The sequence below is a fragment of the Amblyomma mixtum genome, chromosome 7 (genome assembly GCF_055824585.1).
Source record: "Amblyomma mixtum isolate Tamu chromosome 7, ASM5582458v1, whole genome shotgun sequence".
Lineage (NCBI taxonomy): Eukaryota > Metazoa > Arthropoda > Arachnida > Ixodida > Ixodidae > Amblyomma > Amblyomma mixtum.
The window spans coordinates 47,285,918-47,305,992 of NC_143018.1; the positions used below are offsets into that span (position 1 = coordinate 47,285,918).

The 20,075-nt window shown below is 45.4% G+C and overlaps 1 protein-coding gene across 1 annotated transcript in view; it reads right to left on the bottom strand.

The window, feature by feature from the left end:
* The window catches only part of Mat89Ba (nucleolar protein 6 Mat89Ba), a 38,600-nt gene that overhangs the window by 14,864 nt on the left and 3,661 nt on the right, over positions 1-20,075 (bottom strand). The window contains exons 3-14 of the mRNA XM_089552485.1: positions 19,921-20,037; positions 18,525-18,704; positions 15,055-15,223; positions 12,616-12,744; positions 10,862-11,028; positions 9,934-10,054; positions 9,316-9,476; positions 6,939-7,054; positions 5,739-5,913; positions 3,429-3,694; positions 2,758-2,986; positions 1,409-1,532 (exon numbers count right to left, since the gene is read on the bottom strand). Of these exons, the coding sequence (XP_089408611.1) occupies positions 1,409-1,532; positions 2,758-2,986; positions 3,429-3,694; positions 5,739-5,913; positions 6,939-7,054; positions 9,316-9,476; positions 9,934-10,054; positions 10,862-11,028; positions 12,616-12,744; positions 15,055-15,223; positions 18,525-18,704; positions 19,921-20,037 (1,954 nt within the window). The remainder of the gene's footprint in view (positions 1-1,408; positions 1,533-2,757; positions 2,987-3,428; positions 3,695-5,738; positions 5,914-6,938; positions 7,055-9,315; positions 9,477-9,933; positions 10,055-10,861; positions 11,029-12,615; positions 12,745-15,054; positions 15,224-18,524; positions 18,705-19,920; positions 20,038-20,075) is intronic.

The following is a 20,075-nucleotide window of genomic DNA, read 5'->3' on the forward strand; positions in this document are numbered from 1 at the left end:
CAGCAGAAAAAACTGAATAAGTCTGTGCAGTTCCATTGCATTTGGTCTGTAAATAAAAAAAATGATCTAAAACGCATGTCCCCCCTTAATAAAAATCTATTCTATGGTCCTCTCTGGCTATGTTCGCACACTTTACACATATTGAGGGCACTGCATTTAATAATATTCCCCCCATTCAATTCGAACTCGTGACATCTACATCAAAGAGGATTCTGTGATCACGGCTTGGAAGTGAATGGCAGCAAAGCCTAGCCTCTGGGATCTGTGGCCCAAAATAACTGTGTCGACGCACACGGTTTACTCGCAAAACCGGCCGGTGACGGTGACACCCGTATTTCATTTCTTGCCAATTTCTGGCATACAAAAGCTCCGTTTTCAAATAAATTTGCCTCTTTGTCGTTTGAATGTGGTACTTTATTGATACAGACCAACATTAGTCCTTCCTCAGTACCCCTTCAATGATGACGCATAGAAACACCAGCCGGTGTCGGAGTCCCGTTAGGCAGCATGTTGCGGCACATACTTGCCACATTGAAGGCCAGCCATACCATGCCATATTCAAGCTTTTACTGCACCAGGCACATTCTGATCTATCGAAGATCAATGATCCATTAAGGGGGGGTCCGATTACTGCCTCAGCACATTTAGGTCCACCAAAGATCAACAATCCATTGAGAGAGGGGGGTCCAAATACCCTTCTTTTAATCATTTCACTGCTGAAAAGTCACACACCAGACCAGAGGATATTCAATACCCATTTGAAAACTGGCAGGTACACGGCAGCAGTGGGGATTCAATCCAATACTTCCCACATGTGAGGCACTGGCTCAAATCTCCTGTGTGCTACTATGGCAGAGCTTAGTAAGCAGTGTAGAGCAACCACGCTATAACACTGCATAGACTGATGAGCACTAGACTAGAGAGACATTACCCCCACTCAATGCACAAACAGCCCCATAAAACAGCCCCACTGACTTTTTGCCCAGTAGAAATGCATGGAAGCACTAGTAAAGTGCAGGACTTGTGTCCAAACTGAATTTTTTTGCTTGAAGAATACATTAACTAGCCCTATTTCCAATTTCATTTCACTCCGAGCTTAACTTAATTAGAAAGCACTTCCTCCACGACTCTCCCAGCACTGCAGTCTCTATCCATCTGCATCAATTCTTCCATGGCAGAACAGCAGCTTGCTGCCATCCAATCGATGCTGGCTCCTCATGCAGTGGCTGGTTCTATCCAAAATGAAACTTCAAGGCAGGTTTCATGAACAATGCACCTATAAAAGGACCCTCGCCATGTTCAGCACGGCAACAAGTGCTTGAACCTGACAGGGCACTACAGCTACACCCTCCCTCAAAAGCAGCCATGCCAATGAAAGGCCAAAGCGAAGCACTCCGGACTGCCTCACCTGTGGAGACGGGCACCAAGTGTTGGACATGAGATTTGAATGGGAGGGGCATGGCATACACATTGTCCTGGACAAATGTGGTGCCAATATCCGTCACCAAGAAGCCCTTCAAGGGTGGGAAGACCTAAGACGCAAAAAACAGGGTCGCAGTGAGGAGCAGAATAAAATTTCTGCAACACAAAGATGTGCATAAGGTGTACGTGCAGTAATAGTCCCCGCTCTTCGTGGAGCAAAAACAATTATGAAGGGCACCTAGGACTACTGTATTTACATGATTGTAGGTCTACCTATTTTTCAAAATTTGAAAATCCGATGTGGGGGGGGGTCGACTTACAATTGAAACCAAAGCATGGCACCATAAACAAAGGCGACACAAACGAGATAGTATCAGGGATGCTACAGCATGGTTGCATTTTTGCGGCCGGGCTCCGTCACATCCCTCTTGGTGCTGGCTTTGAGCAGCTGCAAGAATTATTATTTTTGTTTCATACCACAGAGACGTCATCTGAGATTTTTGGAACCTCTGCTGCTGGTCAATGCGGATGCCGGGTTTTGTTGCCAATTAGCTGTATAATGATTTTGCATTAATTTATTTCATGACAAGCAGTTTTATGTTCTAGATAACTACTGTGTAAACTCGTGCAAGGGCCACACTTTTTTTTTTTTTAGAATTCGGATGGGAATATAAAGGTGCGGCCCATACATTGAACAAAAAACTTAAAACCATATTTTTTTCTCAATTATCTAGTCCAAAACAGGGGACGCGGTCCATACACGGGTGTGGCCGTTGGTCGAGGTTATAAGGCCGATTCCATGCTTAATGACTAACGTACATGGTTAGCACGAGTTATGAGTTGGTGCGTGCTTTGCCTAAAAACAAGTAGGACCTAAAGATGTGACAAACAGCAAGTGAAAACATACTAAGCTTGTGGGTGTTGGCAGTCCGCAAAGTGTATAGCACCTTCCCACATACTTTTATGTCTTGTCTTTTAATGCATGGTGACTTTCATAGTTAATGATGAAATTTACCTGATTGACCACAAATCTGAAACAGTATATCCCTTGCAAAAGTTTCTTTAGGTGGTCCATAGAGAGTCTATAGAGAGCCTATGGAGTGTCTAATGAGATTTTTGTGACGGAGGGCTCCCTACCACATCTCCAAGAGTGGTGCGCCGAGAATCACGGCACATTTGTTTGCTACAAAGCATAAACAGTGGAAGAGTGACAGATGGCGCACCACAGGTTGAACCAAGTTCTACAGTAAAGCCAACCAGCTCAGTCAAGCACACAGACATAATGCAGCTGCATCTTCCCTAGTCACGTGACTCCACACACACAAGCACACTCACTTCTGTCAGGCGTAAAGTCGGAGATGCACCCCTGACAGATGACACAGTCAGCGGCAGGTCATGCAGGCGACGCAGGCAGCGTGCCAGCTCGTCGTATGCGGTGACTAGCTCCCCACCGAGCTCTTCACCAGTGCCATAATGTTGCGGTGATGGAAATTCCACGCCAGATGGGACAAGCAACGGGTCCAGAAAGTCGCCTACTACGGTGCACGCCTTGATGCCGGCATGCCTGCCAAAGGCAAAAAAAAAAAAAAAGAAGCACCACAGTTCACTCGAGTACTCCCATAATGACCCCCTGAATAAGGCAGGCATAGAACAGGAAGTTGGCCCAGAGATTTGCAGTTTCCTGCCTGCATGCATCGCCATAAGCCAACGTAGAGGTTAGAACATTTTCCTCCGACAAATCCTCTCTGCTAAAGCAGGCACTAAGAAAAACGGCGGAATGCAGAAAAAGCAGAAAAAACAAACAAATAAACATGTAAGAAATGTGTTGAGGCATCCTAACTACCCTCCCAACTTAACTGTTACGGTAGACTGCTATACCGCTACAGCCAGTCATCACCGACTAAAAATTATGCAGATCTGTATTTTCTGTAGGAGCAAGGATGAAGATGCACTGAGCTGCTAAGCAATTTCTGAGATCTGGTAAACTATCCACATAATCACCGCACCTGGACAGGAGGTGTCGTGCGATCCTGAGCGAGATGGTCCGGCGCTCGGAGGCAGTCTTGGCGGACCAGACAACCGCCTCCAGGATGCTGCTGTCTGGGAAGCGACGCAGCTCAGACTTGTCTCCCCACAGCTGCCGGAAGGCGGCGGCGTCGGGCGCGTCCGCGGCTGGGCCCCGCTCCACTCTGGCAAAGCAGTGCGCCGCGTTGAGCAGCAGTCCGATCTCGAGGGACTCCTCGGCAACCGGCGGCTCGCGACCGATCTTCCACTGCGTGCAAGAGGCACCAATCATGCAGGAAACTGCAGTCAAAGCTATGTAACTGGACATGTTTTAGTGCAGTCAAAATGGCTCATATGACTGACATACACAGCAGTTTCTGTGAGACATAGTCATGACCAGCATGTACGGAATCCCCTCTAGTTAGCTGTTAGACACAGTGGTGTGTGGCACACATAATTTAGTCTTAGTACTTCTTCTGCACGCATGCACAAAATGGAAAGAGGCCAAGCACTGTTTCTGTCAATGCCAAGGACACTTTCTCCAATCTGAAGTAGTCGCAGATCCTCGCAACACTGCTGCCTCTCAAGTGTGAGCCGTCATGAAAGCGAGACATTAAGAACGAATGAGAGCAGTCCCGTTGGCTGCCACACAATTACTTTTTTTTTTTTACTAAGTAATAGTACCGCAGGCCAATACTTTGGTCCAAACGGAAGGGGCTTTTCGGCAAATAAAAAATAAAGCAATGACAAGCGTAAATAATGTCACACGAAACGAACATAATGCGCGAAAAGAAGCACAAGTCGCATAGCTGCAGGTTATAAAAATAATTTTCCAGTGCTGCCATGGAACCATTCGTTTCATTCCACTCGCTCGCTGGTAGAGGGAAAAAGGCGCAAGTTGTGAGCGTTTGTTCTTGGCGAAAATTGGGGAAAGCAAATATTCATGAATGTGCCTATGTTTGTGTCATGCATATCACTGCAAGTTATTACAAATAAAAATAGAGGTGGGAACATGCACGTAGCAGTGAAATTTGGAGCTCAACCATAATGACGGTTAGGCCAAACGGTTTTATCCCGTCTGGTGCGAACGCCTGGGACATTGGACTAATTCAGCAGTGTTGAGGCATTGCTGCATAGTGGTGGTGCCTCCGAGCAATAACGATTCTAGGTGCAGTCTCAAGAGAACAATGCGTTGTTAACATAGTTGTACTGCGTGTTGCATACCGCTCTCAGCGCCATGTAGCTGCCCACAGAATGCACTGCAACTGCTCTTTGCAAACTTCAATTTTTCCAAATCACCCGCTGCCATGTTGGCGACAGAACGTCCCTTACACAAGTGTAGAACTTGTGCCAAGGGTAGAACAAGTGTAGAAATTACGCAGTGCGCCATTGAATCTCAAGAAATGCACCCCGAATGCAAAGAAAATATATTTCTTCCCAAAAGTCGAGTTCTATAAACTTATGACAGTGGGTCTACAGTCCAACCTCGTTATAACGAAACAGTTTATAATGAAATAATGGATATAACGAAGGACTGACGATTCCCCTTGGAAGCTCAGTCAACACGGGCTATAATGAAGCTACGGCTATAACGAAGTAATCGCTGGGCCCCTTCAACTTCGTTATAACGAGATTGAACTGTATATGTAGACATAAAACACCAAGGAACTTCCAGAACGCCAAGAAATTTTTGCTAATTAAAAGCACGGACATTCGAGCTTCACTGCATGCATTGTAATAGCGATTTTGACAACAGCCCATCCGTTTGGGGAGAGGCATGGTTCAAAATGCCAAGAATTATAATTAAGGATTGCACATGACATTTTCAAACGCACAAAATTTGAACACTGACTGCAATTCTTTTCCAGTCATTACATGCACACCAAAAGCTACCCTTGCATTACCCCATGTAGCATTAAAACAACCTCATCTACTCCGTGCAGTATTTCGAATCATGGCTGCAAGCAGCTACACCTCCAACTGTCTGCATACAATGCCCCAGTCATACAACATGCCAATAAAACTTGGGTTGGGCCTAGTTGGTACATGATGTTGTGAAGGTATAGGATGCGCAATCAAAGGACGAACCACGAAGAAAGACACAGAGACACACACAAGCGCTTGTGTGTGTCTCTGTGTCTTTCTTCGTGGTTCTTCCTTTGATTGCGCATCCTATACCTTCACAACAACATGCCAACACTGCGTTGTTCATAGGGTTCGACCACTTGGTACACAACAATAAAGGCCATGGCTCTGGAACGAACAACAGAAAAACATCCCCGCAGACAGTCAAGACTGAGATCCTTGCCAACCTCAGCAGGCGGGGACAACCGAGTGGTCACCAAGTGGGCCCGGTCACCGAAGCCTCTCCGCAAAACGCTGCACAGGGCCTTGCTGACCGCCCTCGCCTTGGAGCCACTGAAATCTGCCAGCTCAGCCCGAAGGGATAGGGCCTGCACGGCTGAGTCCAAGTCCCCCTCACTGAGCCTGCGCAGCAGAGGTTAAATCACGAGTGATGAGGGGGAAAGATCGTGGTTACTGTGCAGTAGCACGCAAAACTGGAAGCCACTCCGAAATTTCTTGAATGCCGTCCTGCAGTGTTTCCTCTCATACTTCCTTCCGTAAGATAACACTCCTTTTATGGGAAGAACATTTGCCACATCAAGCCTACCAGCCATACCTGGTCTCTTCAGCATCGCAAGAATACAGTGCATACTGTTTCACAACAATTAAGGGGGACACTGGTCTTGGACTTATTTTCTCTATTTTTAGTCCAATCCTAATGAAACTGTACCACTTTGCTCAGTTTTCTATACTGATTTCAACAATGAAATTACCTTTCTCATAAATTAGGCGGTTCCCAAGATAAATAATTTTAATCAGTCATTCATTAGTACCTCGGTGCAAAAGAAACTGCTACATAGTATGGTGAGTAAAGAGTAAAATAATCATAACCATTTTTCCATTTTACCCTCATTGGTAATTTTACAGCACTTGGAATATCAAATTCAAGGCATGAATATAATGCACCGATAAGTAGTAGTATAAAACTTTATTCTGCAAAATGGGACGGGGTTTAGGGGTCGAGGTCTTCAGCAGCATCGATAAACTTTGCGAAATTATACATTTCTGAAGTGCGATTGAAGAAATCTGCTTCAATTATTGCACATACTGTGCCTTCAGCTTCCGTTAGCAAACAATATGACATCTCTATCTGTCCTAGACGTTGAGATATCAACATACTAAGACAGCCAGAGGTCCAAAATTTTCATGCCATTAAATTATCTGCTCCTGCATAAATTCAGCCCACACAATGATCTGAATTTAATATTATGGTCAAATTGTTGATTTCATGAAGGAAAAAATTGATACAGTTGGAAAATAATAGCCGTAGATTCCACAAACGTCATTTTTTGACAATCGATTTTTTGGTCATTTTTTGGTCTCAAAGACCAGTGTCTCCCCCCTTAAGACACAGTACACACAGCCAGAGAACGTGGCTGATGACTCACAACAAGAAGCAGTCGAAGGTGCGCTCAAATGGAAGCGGTGTCACAAAGAGCACCTCGAAGCTGTCCGCTGAACACGAGTCAAGGAAAGTGATCGCCAGGCCAGCCTCGTGTTTGACCTGCAAATCGAAGCAAAACGCTCACAGCTGCTATGTGCCAAGGCCTTCTATTTATGACTGTTACGGAGGAATATCACAACACTAAAAGGAAGCGGAGTGTATCATTTTTAAGTCTGGGGCTATTACACTTTACGATTTTATTCTACTCGGAAAGTTAGCTTAAACGGCTGGAAGTGCAGTTACTAAAGAGTAACGAGGATGAAAGAATAAACAGCAGACAGGTGGATCATTAATGAGGAACAGATCACTCTGTCCCCTGCAAGCTCAGATACATCATGTCGTTAAAAAGCGCTGACGTCAAGAGTCTGCCAGAGAGAGGGAATTTAGGTGATTTGAAAAACAGAAAAGTAGAACGTACAGCAGAGTGACAACGTCAGACCATCCCCTCTCTAATAACAGAATAAAACAAAGTTCGCTTCCAAAGTGGTGTAGACGTAGTTTGTTTATACTATTTGAAAAATACTGAAACAACATTTTCACTAAAGCCATCACATTGTAATATTATGTACCAGATGTGCGCCTCTCAAATGCCAGATGGGCTGCACCTACAATGTGTAAAGAGTGCCACCACAGTAGCATTAAAATCAATTAATGGCTTCTGCAATTGTGTGTGTGGTGAGGAAATGCAATAAGAAATGCAACAATTTACTTTACTGCAGCAAAGAAAGGACTCATTTGAATTTTTTCTGGGACTACTATCATTTATAGCTGAAGATGCAACATGAACTTGGCCGCTGTATGGGGGAAAAAAACAATGGCTAATATGTTAAAACCAGTTTATGAGAGTGGGAGGACAGGGGCAACTTTGCAGAAAAACTATGTTACATCTCCTTCATTACATTCATTGGTGCATATATTCACCCATTATATTTACCAGGCTTAGCTCCTGTGCATAATAACACTATGGAGATACCGTATTTACTCGCATAATAGGCGCACTTTTTTTCTAGTAAATCCGGCTCAAAGTTAGGGGTGCGCTTATTACGCGGGGTAAAATTTCCGGAAATTTTTCGACTCGCAAAATTCAACATACCGCATAAACGCACCCGTGTACGGGTCTCCTGTTTTCCCGAAGGAAATAATTTAAAAAAAAATATCCGTGTAAGGGCCGCACCCAAACTTTCCACGATCCACGCGGGAATGGCCTTCAAAATGCACGCGCTGTGGCCTCCGCGATCGGCTCCGGCTGCGAGCAACGCGCGCTTGGTCGCAGAGGCCCCACACACGCACAGGAGCTTCTAGGTGCCGCCCACGGATAGCGCCCAAGGTCAAGCTTATCATCATCATCAACTTTTTCGTCCGCCGCGAGCAGCTGCGAGCTTTCGCTATCCATATCAACATCAGCATCACCAGCTCCAGTTTTTTTATGGCTGTCAAAAGGGCCAGTTTCTGTCGTGTTAGTTCATCGTAGTTGTGGCTTTCTCGCGCTGTCGCCGAGCGTTGCTTCTTTAGCACGACGGACAAGTGCCATAATAGCTACACGGCTGGGAGTTAAATCTCGAACACGGCAAGCATGCGGCAGGCCGGAAATTCGATGTGGACGAGAAGTGCGGCAGTTGCGACTGCGCCGTGCCTAAATTTTCGTATGCGACTCGTATCTCTGCGGTTTTCGGGGTCCTAAGTCGGGAAAGTTTCCGGCTGACGAAGCTTTCCAAACAGACGTTTAAAGTGAGCATCCCTGAAAACTGTGTGCGGCTGTTCCACGCGATGTCGTTGTGCGTGCTGTGGGTCAGCAGCATCTGCGACGGCAGCAGCACTAGTGAGGACTAGTAGTAAGTTAAGCAAGAACTTTGTTAAAATAAAGATTGTGGAGGTGGGGAGGCATCGGCTTGCAATCGTGGAAATACAGTACTGATCACAGTGCCAATTTCGGGGTGCGCCTATTATGCGCGGAAATAAAAAAATCCGATTTTTCGCAACCGAACTGGGGGTGCGCCTATTATGCGAGTGTGCCTATTATGCGAGTGCGCCTATTATGCGAGTAAATACGGTAAATAACAGCTCCCTCAGAAAATCATACTTTACAAGCAGCTTACACCGGGTAATTAAAGATGCAATAATTCAGTCACTGGATGCAGGTGGTGACCGTGACCACGAAGCTACCCTGTTTAGCCGCACTGGGAAATTCACGATAGATTTCTTTCTTCCTTATTCACACAAAACCGAAAAGATAAAGTAAAGGGCACGAAAACAGTCTGTCTTGCTTTTATGATAACAGTTTCTTTTCTACGCTAGCCTGCATCTCAGCATGCCATCCTTACCCTGAGGTAAGACTCAGTGCTGACTGAAGAGCAGGCATTCAGAAAGCCACCGGCATCCACCAGAACTAGCGGATAGCTCGCATGGAAGTGCTCCAACGACGGCTGATTGGCGACTTGCTCAGTGCACAATGTGACAGCCTGTGAGGTGAAATCTGACCGGGCTGCAAAGATAGAAGGTGGCAGTGGGGTAACAACACATCAGACCGTGCTATGGCGGCCAACCTATCTAAAAGGCGTCAACGCTGGCTACTATAGCTCAATAAGTGAACAACCAAAGCTGGGTTAGGCCAGAAAGAATGAAAAAAAAAACCAGCACTCTGCCGACACAAGAATACTAGATGGCATAAGAGCAGCATTTCATAAAACGAGGATCAGTCAAGGCAGCAAAAACAAATACAAAAAAAAAATCCAGGTTAACTTTTACTACTTCGAGTACTTTAACGGGCACTGACATTGCACACAACATGCTTTGTCAAATTTCACCCTCTGGTGGCTTGTCCTTCAAGGTGGCTCAGTGGCCAAATGCGTTGGCCACTGAGCCAGCATGACGGGCATCCACAAGAAGTGTTCAAAAGTGTGAAGCACGCGTTGTGAGCAGCTGTTCCTTCCCCTTCTTACACAGAGTGAGCAGGACAAAGCGGGCGGCCTGGTACGAGCTCATCATGGGGCTCAGCTGACGCTTCATCAGCAGGTGAACCAGGTAGAGGGTCATCACAAATCCCGAGAACGCTCCTGGTCCCTGGTCAGAGAGAGAGAGGAAGAGGAGGCCCCATGTGGGACACTGTCACAACAAAGTAAGCCACTGTGCTCGGGCATCTGAGGCAACCCAACCTGCATCTGGTTCTTTTGCCGGCAGGTGCTATTTTCAACATGCGATATGGAACACCTTGGAAGACCGCTGTTCAAGTGCCATACAAAAGCAATAGCCTCTGGACATTTAAGAAATAGTGCCTTAATTCACAAATCACATTACAGACATTACAGAGCTTGAAACGTTGCCTAGTGGCAAGGTTTCAAGCTCAGCTCGATAAGAGAAAAACTGCAAATAAAAGAAATCAGGCGTGGTACAGTAAGTGGAGTTCGAAGTCACAAGGCTGTATGCGGGCTACAAGGGATGCCACTGCGAAGGGCTCAGGGTCAATCTTGACCGCCTGGGACTTTTTAACATGCACCGACATTGCACAGAACTTGAGTGTGTTTGCATTTCACCTCCACTGAAATGCATCCACCATGAATGCGATTCACCCTGGGACCACAGGTAATGGGAAATGAACGGAGGAAATTTGGAGCCCAATTTTTAAAAAAGTCCCGCAGTTTCGTAATATCATTTGTAGAGGTGATTTTCCAGCCTCTGTTCCTCCAACTGTAGCTGCCATTAAGCATCTCCTAAAAAACGACAGCTTCCACTGGCTTTTCACGGGCAATCCTCCGTGCGAAGGAAGACAGGCATATGCGAGGATCTTTGGGGCAATGCTGGAGTGGCAATGTTTGTGGAGGGCTCGTAAATGACGAGACATGCCTCCCCGGTGCAAGTGCCAAGTCTCACCTGGTCTAGGTGGCGCTTCCTCAGCCACACCTTCAACAGACGGGTGGCCTCGACGAGCGCGGGAGCCTGTGCCAGCTTCTCGGCGAGGAACCTCGCATTGGCCACCATGCGCATATCGGACAGCACCGAGGCATTGTAGTGCGGTGACGGCAGCTCGTCTGCAGTGCCTGTTGTAGAGCATGGGAAGAGAAGTGCGCCACGGCCTCACTGTAAACCTCGGGTCCTCAAACTGGACCACACGGAACCCCTGGGTTCATTGGCAGGCTTTTTGGGCCCCTTCAGCACCCATTTCCTTGCATGACCCCAGCCCCCATTAAAGGGGCTATGCAATGAATTAAAAGTCACTTGTAAATGTCTTCAATGCTTAGAGATGATGCTAAGAAGCATTCACACCAAGTATGAGTCTTCGGAACTGAGCCCGCAATTTATTATGAATTTTTAAAAACCGTGTTTTTTAAAATTCGCAGGACGATTGGTGTCTTCGTAGTGACCGATTTTGAAACTCAAATCGGGAAAATAGATGTCACTAGTCCCATGATGTCGGCATGCCACCACACACTGTCATTCGCTGGAGCCACGGCAGCCACGATGTCACGGGCACGCTTCCGGTAGCCGGGAAAATCGCCTGCTCGAGCCGTCGCGCGATCCCCTCGGGCAAGCGCGGGCCAGGGCATTGCCTTCGCGCATATGGTTTCAGTTTACCTATGCCGCCTCTTTCTGTTGGGAGTTCGGTAGCCACTCGCAGTGCCTTTGTCGCAGTGACAAGCGAAGAAATTCAACACACGCCGCAATCCAGGAAGGCGAAGAGAGACCGGAGAGACAATGCCGATGCTTCTGCTGGGGTGCCGGGTGCGACAACCGGAAGTTGCAAACCGAATGTCAGCGAATGACGTATTCATGGGCGGGGCCCAGTCCCAGAGCTGTTTTCTCCGCGTGTACGAGTTGAGGGGGGAGAAGAAGAGCGTGAATTTTAATCGTCTATAACTTCGTTGTTATTGACGCTAGCTCTAAAATTCTTGCGCTGGGGTGATGAGTGATGGAATGCCTGTCTCTCGTCTGGTTTACGTAATCTCAATTAATTTATTGCACAGTCCCTTTAATTTCCTGACCCACTTTAGCTCAGAAATTATTACACTGTAATCGCTTACAGCAAACTCTTTCACAGTGCAGTCAATCTTCATTAATGGAACCTGGAACATTATTTGCGGGCCTCGGCATCTACAGGTTGTTTTTCATTAATTTCTGGCAGGCAGGGACAGGAGACAAGAGACACAGGGTTCCTCAAGATCGCTCGGAAGTTTTTTGGGGGGTAAAAATATTGAAAAGTCCTGCTGCAATTGCTTAAATCTCTTTTGTACCTCTTAGTGATTTCTTTTTAAATAAGAGACAGAGAAAACAGCACCACACAATGTGCTTCCGGTCTCTGAAAATCTATACCTTGAAAGCGATGTTGGAGAACTGTTTGGCACAAAGCAAGAATACTAAACAGGCATCACAGAGTGCTTACTTTGTACCAACTGGGCCAGTGAGAGAGAGGATGATCACGAAAAAGGTACCCACGTTACAAAATGAGATTACAGAGTGAGCTCGTAGTGATGCCATGCTTGCATAATTTTACTGCTGACCTGGAATCAAGTCACTATGCACCGACCACTTTCTGGCTCAGAGGTCAGCTCTCCGGATAGCATGGATAGGAGAGGTGAAGATAAAAGAACAAGATCAACACGAAAAAAGGAGTCTGAATGGTAACGCACCACTGTGTGTTGTCTGGTAGAACCACGTTGACCTCAGGTTGCTGCGTGCAGGGACAAACCGGGACTCCTTGAACTGCTCCGAGCACGGGTACGGTAGGAGACGGACTTGGAAGTATTTCCCAGCATTGCCTGCGGTTCAAGTTTTCAAGAACAAAAAGCACAGCACTGATCAGAGTGCCATCACATACAGCATTTATGCCAAGGAAGGTGGATTGATAATTGATGCTTGTGAATTTTTAAGGTGCAAGCGCATCTGGGGCCAAAGAGCGCCCTCAAGGTGGGGTCAAAGACCCTAAAAAAGCCGAGCGCCAGGACAGGGGAAAGCTTGTACCCACTGTATCACCGGCGGGCACCCGGCGGCACTGGGGATCGAACCCCGGACCTCCCGTAAGCGAGGTGGGTGCTCAAACCATTAGACCACCACTGCAGTTGAAGGTGGTTTGAGGACCCTCTTTCTTTCTTACATTTTCCCCTCTGAATGGACTCAGTTTGGTCGTTTCAACACTAGGAAAGGGCAGCATAACTAGGCCTAAACTAGCAGTAGCTCTTCAGATTTCACGGAATAAACTGAGGGAACAAAGCGTACCATAAAACGTAAAGAGCACGCATGCGCGCACTACAAACCTTGACCTCTTCTCAATTCGAACAATTGACTCAAACCTCCTGCCTACACATGTAGAAAGGAAGACGGCTTGACCCCACTCGGTTCGGTCAGACACCAGGCTGCACCGGCCAATTACAAAATTGGCAGTGCGATCCCAATACTTCCCATATTTCCTAATATTACCCGCAGGAAAAGGTGGCGCCATCGTCTATGCGCGCTTATCAAAGAGCATTTCATCCGCTGCGGGGATGCCGGGAAGATGAGGTTTCATATATGGCTTGGCTAGCGTTGGGCCGAAAATGCAGATTCTGTGTCGTATGTGGTAGTTGCGCTGCGATCTTCTTTCCTATGCACAGACTGAACTATTTCAATAGAGCAATTTTCACTTTAATAAATTTTTCTCCAGTGAAAGTTTCATGTTATGCTGGTATAGAAACATTTAGAGTATTTCTTCGAGGTCTTCCACGAGAAGAGTGGTATTGTTACGGCTAAATTCACGTTTCATGTCCAACAATAGCCCAGCCAAATACAATAAATTCAGTGGGCACTGTGGCTCCCTAAAGTGCTGCAAGGTGAAAGCCTCTTTTTCCACACTATTTGTTTTTTTTTATTTATTGTTGTATTTTTCATGTTTTATTTTTCATTTTTGTTTCTTTTATTATTTTTAGTTTTTATTTTTATTTCCTTATTTTATTTTTTATTCCTTTTATTTCATTTATGAAGCCCATGCATTCATTAAATGCGCCTTTATTGATGCTCAAACCTTGAGCCTTCGTGGCGGAGTGGTAGCGTCTCCACTTCAAATGCCAAAGGGCCTGGTTCGATTCCCAGCCTCGACGCAGTTTCTTTTCAAGTAGTGACGCCAAAACACAGACACATCTGCCGACGCGTCTGCTAACGACAGTACGAGGCATTAAAGGCATTAAAGACATCTTCCTGGCATTCCTACACCTCTCCGCGGTAGATGAAGTGCACCACTGCCAGCTTACCCTCTAGGTAACATGGGCAAACTCTATGGCTGTGACCACCCTGTCACAGAACGCTTCCTTATCTCATCTCTCTATCCGGCTTTTGGCCACTCCAGCTAAGTTAGTTTCCCTTTCCTTGATATCCACTCCGTCACCCTTGGCAGCCAACTGTCACTGCATTACATCTGTTGCCCAGGTCAGTTTTCTCCCGTTAATTTCCACCAGGAGTTCGTGCACCAGTCATTCTTGCTCTCTTGTTAGAGAGGCAGACAGCTCTACCAGTAAGCACTGCTACCACTAAACACTCGACCAGTGGGCGAGAGAACAAACACGGGTTAATGACATCATAATCGAAATCAAGAGGAAGAAATGGGTTTGGGCAGGGCATGCAATGCGAAGGCAAGATAACCGCTGGCCCTTAAGGGTAACGAGCGGATTCCAAGAGAAGGCAAGCATAGCAGGGGGTGGCAGAAAGTTAGGTGGGCGGATGAGATCAAGAAGTTTGTGGGAATACGGTGGCCGCAACTGGTGAAGGACAGGGTTAACTGGAGAGACATGGGTGAGGCCTTTGCCCTGCAGTGGGCGTAGTCAGGCTGATGATGATGATTTGCCACCAAAGCCACACCATAGTTTTATGGTGGAAGCCTTGAATGACAGCCCACCTCGAGTTGGCGTGTAACTGAAGCCCGTTGTAGTTGTATAAATCCGCAAGCCAAGAGCCAATCCCAGAGCAATAAGAAGAAAAAATAAAGAAGAGAGAAAGAAAGGAAGAAAAGGGGAGCTAAAATGAAGGGACATCATGACTCCCACTGAATGCCAAGCTGCAGCCCAGTTGAGCCAGTAATTTTTCTTCCTCAGAGCACTTGCCTGACGGCCTGAGGACCAGTGCTGGCATCGAGATGTCCCCCTGGTGAGCGCTGAATGCCATCTCCTCGACCAGTTCGGACTTCCTGAGGCGGGAGGCGATCACGGCCAGGAACAGCGCTCGCTTCTGGTGGTAGCGCTGGTTCAGAAAGTCCGTCTTCTCAAAGCACTCCTGGTGGCCAGAGGGAAACGTTAAAACTTTGGGTCAAATTCAAGGTGACGCATATGGATTGCTAGTTTGTGAACAATACTCAAGAAAAAAAAACTATTCGCACTTGTGAAGAACAAATATTTAAAAAATTACAGTAGAATCTCGATGATATCATCACAGTTATGAATTTCGAGATGATACGAATTGATGCAATTCCCTGACCAGAGTGCACTGTGCATGAAGTGCTGAATTTCGCATGTTCCAAACACTAATCCACGTCATTATGATTGATAGGAACGCATGAACCGCAACCACACTCTTGATCACTAAATGCTGTCTGCACATCACCAAAGTTGCAATCACCAGTTGTGCAATACATGCTGTGAGGTTATCGCATTCATTCCGGCCAAATTGCACTAGTAAATTTTTCCTGGCATGATGGTCCCTTAATCCGCAATAAAAATTACAGCGCACAATAGAGGACTCCTTCAGCTAGCTACACTTATGTAAACCTTACAGCATTTTTGGTAAAATAAATTGTGTAAGAGCATTTTAATCTGAATGTGTTCAGCCTGAGGTGATCACTTTCAAATCACTTCCGACTACAAATCGCCAGCCACGTGGTACAGACCATGAGCAGTGGCGTGTGGCCGTAAAGCAATCCTATCAGCCATAAGTAGGTCAGAGTGAATGTATTTCCCATGCTCAGCTTGTGGATTTTTTTTAGTTTTGGGTGATACAAACATTTTTCGAGACCCCGTGAGATTCGGATCATTCTAGTTCTACTATAATGCGTTAAAGGAATCTGTTATGACAAATTAACGAGTTCTTTCACTACATTATGGCATGTGTACTCCCTGCTTACGGTATTTGTGTGGACTGTGATAACTGATTTTCCTGTACGTTATTCAGAAATAATCTGGACTTAGCAATAGCAGTTTTTACCAACTTGTGATAATGCTTTTATGATTCCCCACCACCACCCATCATATAATGACCTTTTAGGTCATTACATGAATAAAAATGCAACTAGAGTACCGTTTATATGAATCGAGAACTAGCCTCAGAGTGAAAGAACTGAACATTTGGTGAACGATGTTCTACTGTGCGTGTAGCGCTTAGTAGATGAAAAGCACACTTATTGACAATTACATTTCATGAATGGCTCCCAAGCATGCACCACTGAATCAAACCTAGCTAGAAGTAAGGCCAGCGAGTGATATGAGAGGACAATATGACTGAGGCACCCTTTCACTTTTGCACACTGCCAGAAGTAAGGCATTGCCTAGGGTTCATGGGGGACACTACCCTAGAGAGAGAACTTTTGAACCACTTGTTCGATTTCATTGAAACTTGCAAGGCTAGATTATATAACTGCTGGGACCAGCTCTGACAAATTCCATTATTCCAGAATAAGTATGAAGCACATTATGCAACGCTTATAGCAAAGATGACCATGCCTGCTTTAAAAAGCTATCGCACAGAAAATAAGGGTAATTTCCCAATTTTTTTTTTGTATGATGGCTAAGCAATGTCCAGAGTGCACAACTGTAATTATTTTGCTTAGTTTTTCTCTATTTTAAAAGAATGCTACCAATAAAGAATGATGTTGGTTATTCATTTTGCCCTTTTCTTCTATACTCATTCTTTAGTACAAAAAAAAAACAGAGGGAAAAAACAAATGCACTGACCACACAGTTGTGTTGCCCACAAAATTTTGCCCCAGAAAGCCTGCTACAACACTAATACGTATTGTCAAGTGATAGCGGAACAATAGTTCTCCCAAGCTGACAGTGTACTAAAAAAAACAGGGAAGAAAAATGAACTCACAAGATTGAAAATCACCTCAGTTAGTTTTCACTGCTCAAATGTTCAAGAAAACACCCCAGACGAATAATGAAAATCGGCACAGGTGACCCCAGCAGGGATATAAACCACCCAAGCAAGTTTCAATGAAATCGAGCAAGCGGTTAAAAAGTTCCGTCTTTAGGGTAGTGTCCCCCCTTAAGGGGGACACTACCCCTACTCCCCCCTTAAGGAGGACACTGGTCTTAGACCTATTTTCCTTATTTTTAGTCCAATCCTAATGAAACTGTACCATCTTGCTTAGTTTTTTATACTGATTTCAACAATCAAATTACCTTTCTCGTAAATTAGTCGGATCCCAAGATAATTAATTTTAATCCGTCATTCATTAGTACCTCGGTGCAAAAATAACTACTCAATAAAAAATCATTTTTAATCCATGGCTACATAGTATGGTGAGTAAAGAGTGTGATAATCAAAACCATTTTTCCATTTTACCCTCATTAGTAATTTAACAGCACCTGGAATATCAATGTTTAATATCAATGTTTAAAGTGTGGTTGAACAAATCTGCTTCGATTACTGTACACACTGTGCCTTCAGCTTCCCTTAGCAAACAATATGACATCCCTCTCGGTCCTAGATTTTGAGATATCAACATACTAAGATAGCCAGATGTCCAAAATTTTCATGCCATTAAATTGTCTGCTCCTGCACAAATTCAGCCCACACGATGATCTGAATTTGATATCATGGTCAAAATGCTTATTTCTTGAAGGAAAAAACTGGTACAGTTGGAAAATAATAGCTGTAGATTCCACACGCCATTTTTTGAAAATCGATATTTTGGTCATTTTTCGGTCTCAAAGACTAGTTTCCCCCCTTAAAGGTGCAGTGAAGAAGAATCTGAACTCACATTTTTGCCGCTGGAACTCAATCTACACGTTCCGAGCATTCTTAGAAACCTCGATTTATTGCCCTGTGTGGCCGATTTCTCTAATTAAATCGAATTAACGTACAGTTCCCGCCTTTTTTTTTAAATCCTTCCTGTACGGTGGGCGGAGTCGACCAACGCGTGGAGTGCCTTTCACCCAGTCCCGTGGTGGCTTGCCGCTCTGCCATTGGCGGAGTAATAAGTAGTAATCCGTAGAAGCAAATAGTCCGCGCGTATTTTTATTTCTGTGGGCTTATTTTGCAGCTATATTATATGCGAATGAAACCATTTATTCACAGAAACCTAAAAAACAAAATAAAGCGAAAGCAAAGCCTCCACGGAGCTGGCTGAAAGGCACTCCACGCATTGGTCGACTCCACCCACCGTACGGGGAAAATTCAAAAAATAAAGGCGGGAGCCAGACGTTAATTCGATTTAATTAGGGAAATCAGCCTCACAGGGAAATAAGTCAAAGTTTCTAAGAATGCTCGGAACATGTAGATCGATTTCCCGCGGCAAAAAGACAAGTTCAGATCCCTCTTCAGTGCACCTTTAATGGCTGCTGACCTGCTGAGCACTCACCAGTGGCATCTCCAAAGCCAGATCCACAATGGCATCGGGGCCCACGGCTCCACCAAAGGCATGGCTGCCAACCACTTGGACAGACTTGGGAGGCACGAAGCGGAAGCGGCACTTGGGGTCACGCGGCAGTGTGGCCGGCAGGGGCAGGGGCACTTTCTTCAGGAGGGCTTCGGGTTTATCCTGGAGTAATTTGTACGAGGAAAGACGGTAAGTGAAAAAAACAATATGCACAACACAGCAAGCAAAAGCCCCCCCCCACAATCATTCAGAGAGAAAGAGAGAGAGAGAAGCTCTTAAACTAAAAAAAAAACAGAGAATTTAGCCGACGTTTAAATCCCCTGCCTTGCTACTTTGTGTCGGGAAGGGATTCAAGGAAAGAAAGACTGAATGACAGAGGTGTAGGAAATGGGTTGACAAAGTTCACTGCGTACAGAATGTGCAACGAGAGTCCTAAACGGACGGATTAGAGTTTGTCTAGAAGACCAATGTCATCCAAATAAACAAATAAGAAGCTCATCTAGGCCATTTGCATGACGGCTTTTGATGCAGTGTTGTGCCATTATGAAATCAACGAAAACAACGTTTTGACCTGCGGGGTGACTTTGTGGTTTCAGTGTCTGGCTGCTGAAACGAAGGTGGCAAAACTGAATCCCAGTCGCTGTGGTCATGTTTTGATGGAGGTAAAATGCAAAAGGTGTCAGTGCATTGTGTAAAGTCGGCGCACATAAAAGAACACGAGGCAGTTGAAATTAAATCAAAAGCCCTCTACTAAGACATCCCTCATAACATATATGCAGCCTTCAGACAGTAGCCACATATCAATTCTAGTGACACTTTCATCACTGCTTTGTAGAAATTTCCAGGACTGCTATGTACATACTGCACTGTATAATTAGCCGCCAGTGTGGCGACGACAGTATTCACCATGTAGTGAAGCATCTTGAAGTAACTACAGGCATAGCTAAGTTCAGCCATACAAACCAAACTAATGGCTTTGGTTTGATGCCTATTGATTTTTGGCTCACAGAGCACAGAGTCAAGAAGCAGGCCTTGGTGCCTGTATCTAAAAACTGAAATGAATATTAATTACGGTGGGCTACACGCCTCTTAATAATTAAGGAGACTAACAGAATAGTTAAAAAGTTAACTATTCATTATTAGTTAACCAGCCTGCTAGTTAGCACATCTTAGCTGCACTCCGATGCACTACACCGCTGACAATGCTATGACTATGACAATGCTTCTAACTTCAAATCCTATTTTTAAAAATTGTGTAAAGTCTTAGGTGAAACACCCTCTACTGGTATTTGCTTGCTTTCACCTTTCTGAACAGGCATAAGGCCCCAAATCGCCCCCAAGTAACAAAATGGCTCCAGCTACCCCAGCTGCAACTGACCTGGGCACGATCCCATGATGGAATAGTGGTGAGCGTCTTTCGAAAAAGGCCCAGCCATGCATCAAACTGATGAACGTGCTTCTCCTTTGGAGTGATCTCCTTCAGCATGTCTGAGAGCTGCAACATTGTAGACACAAAGCAGTTGATGATAAGCT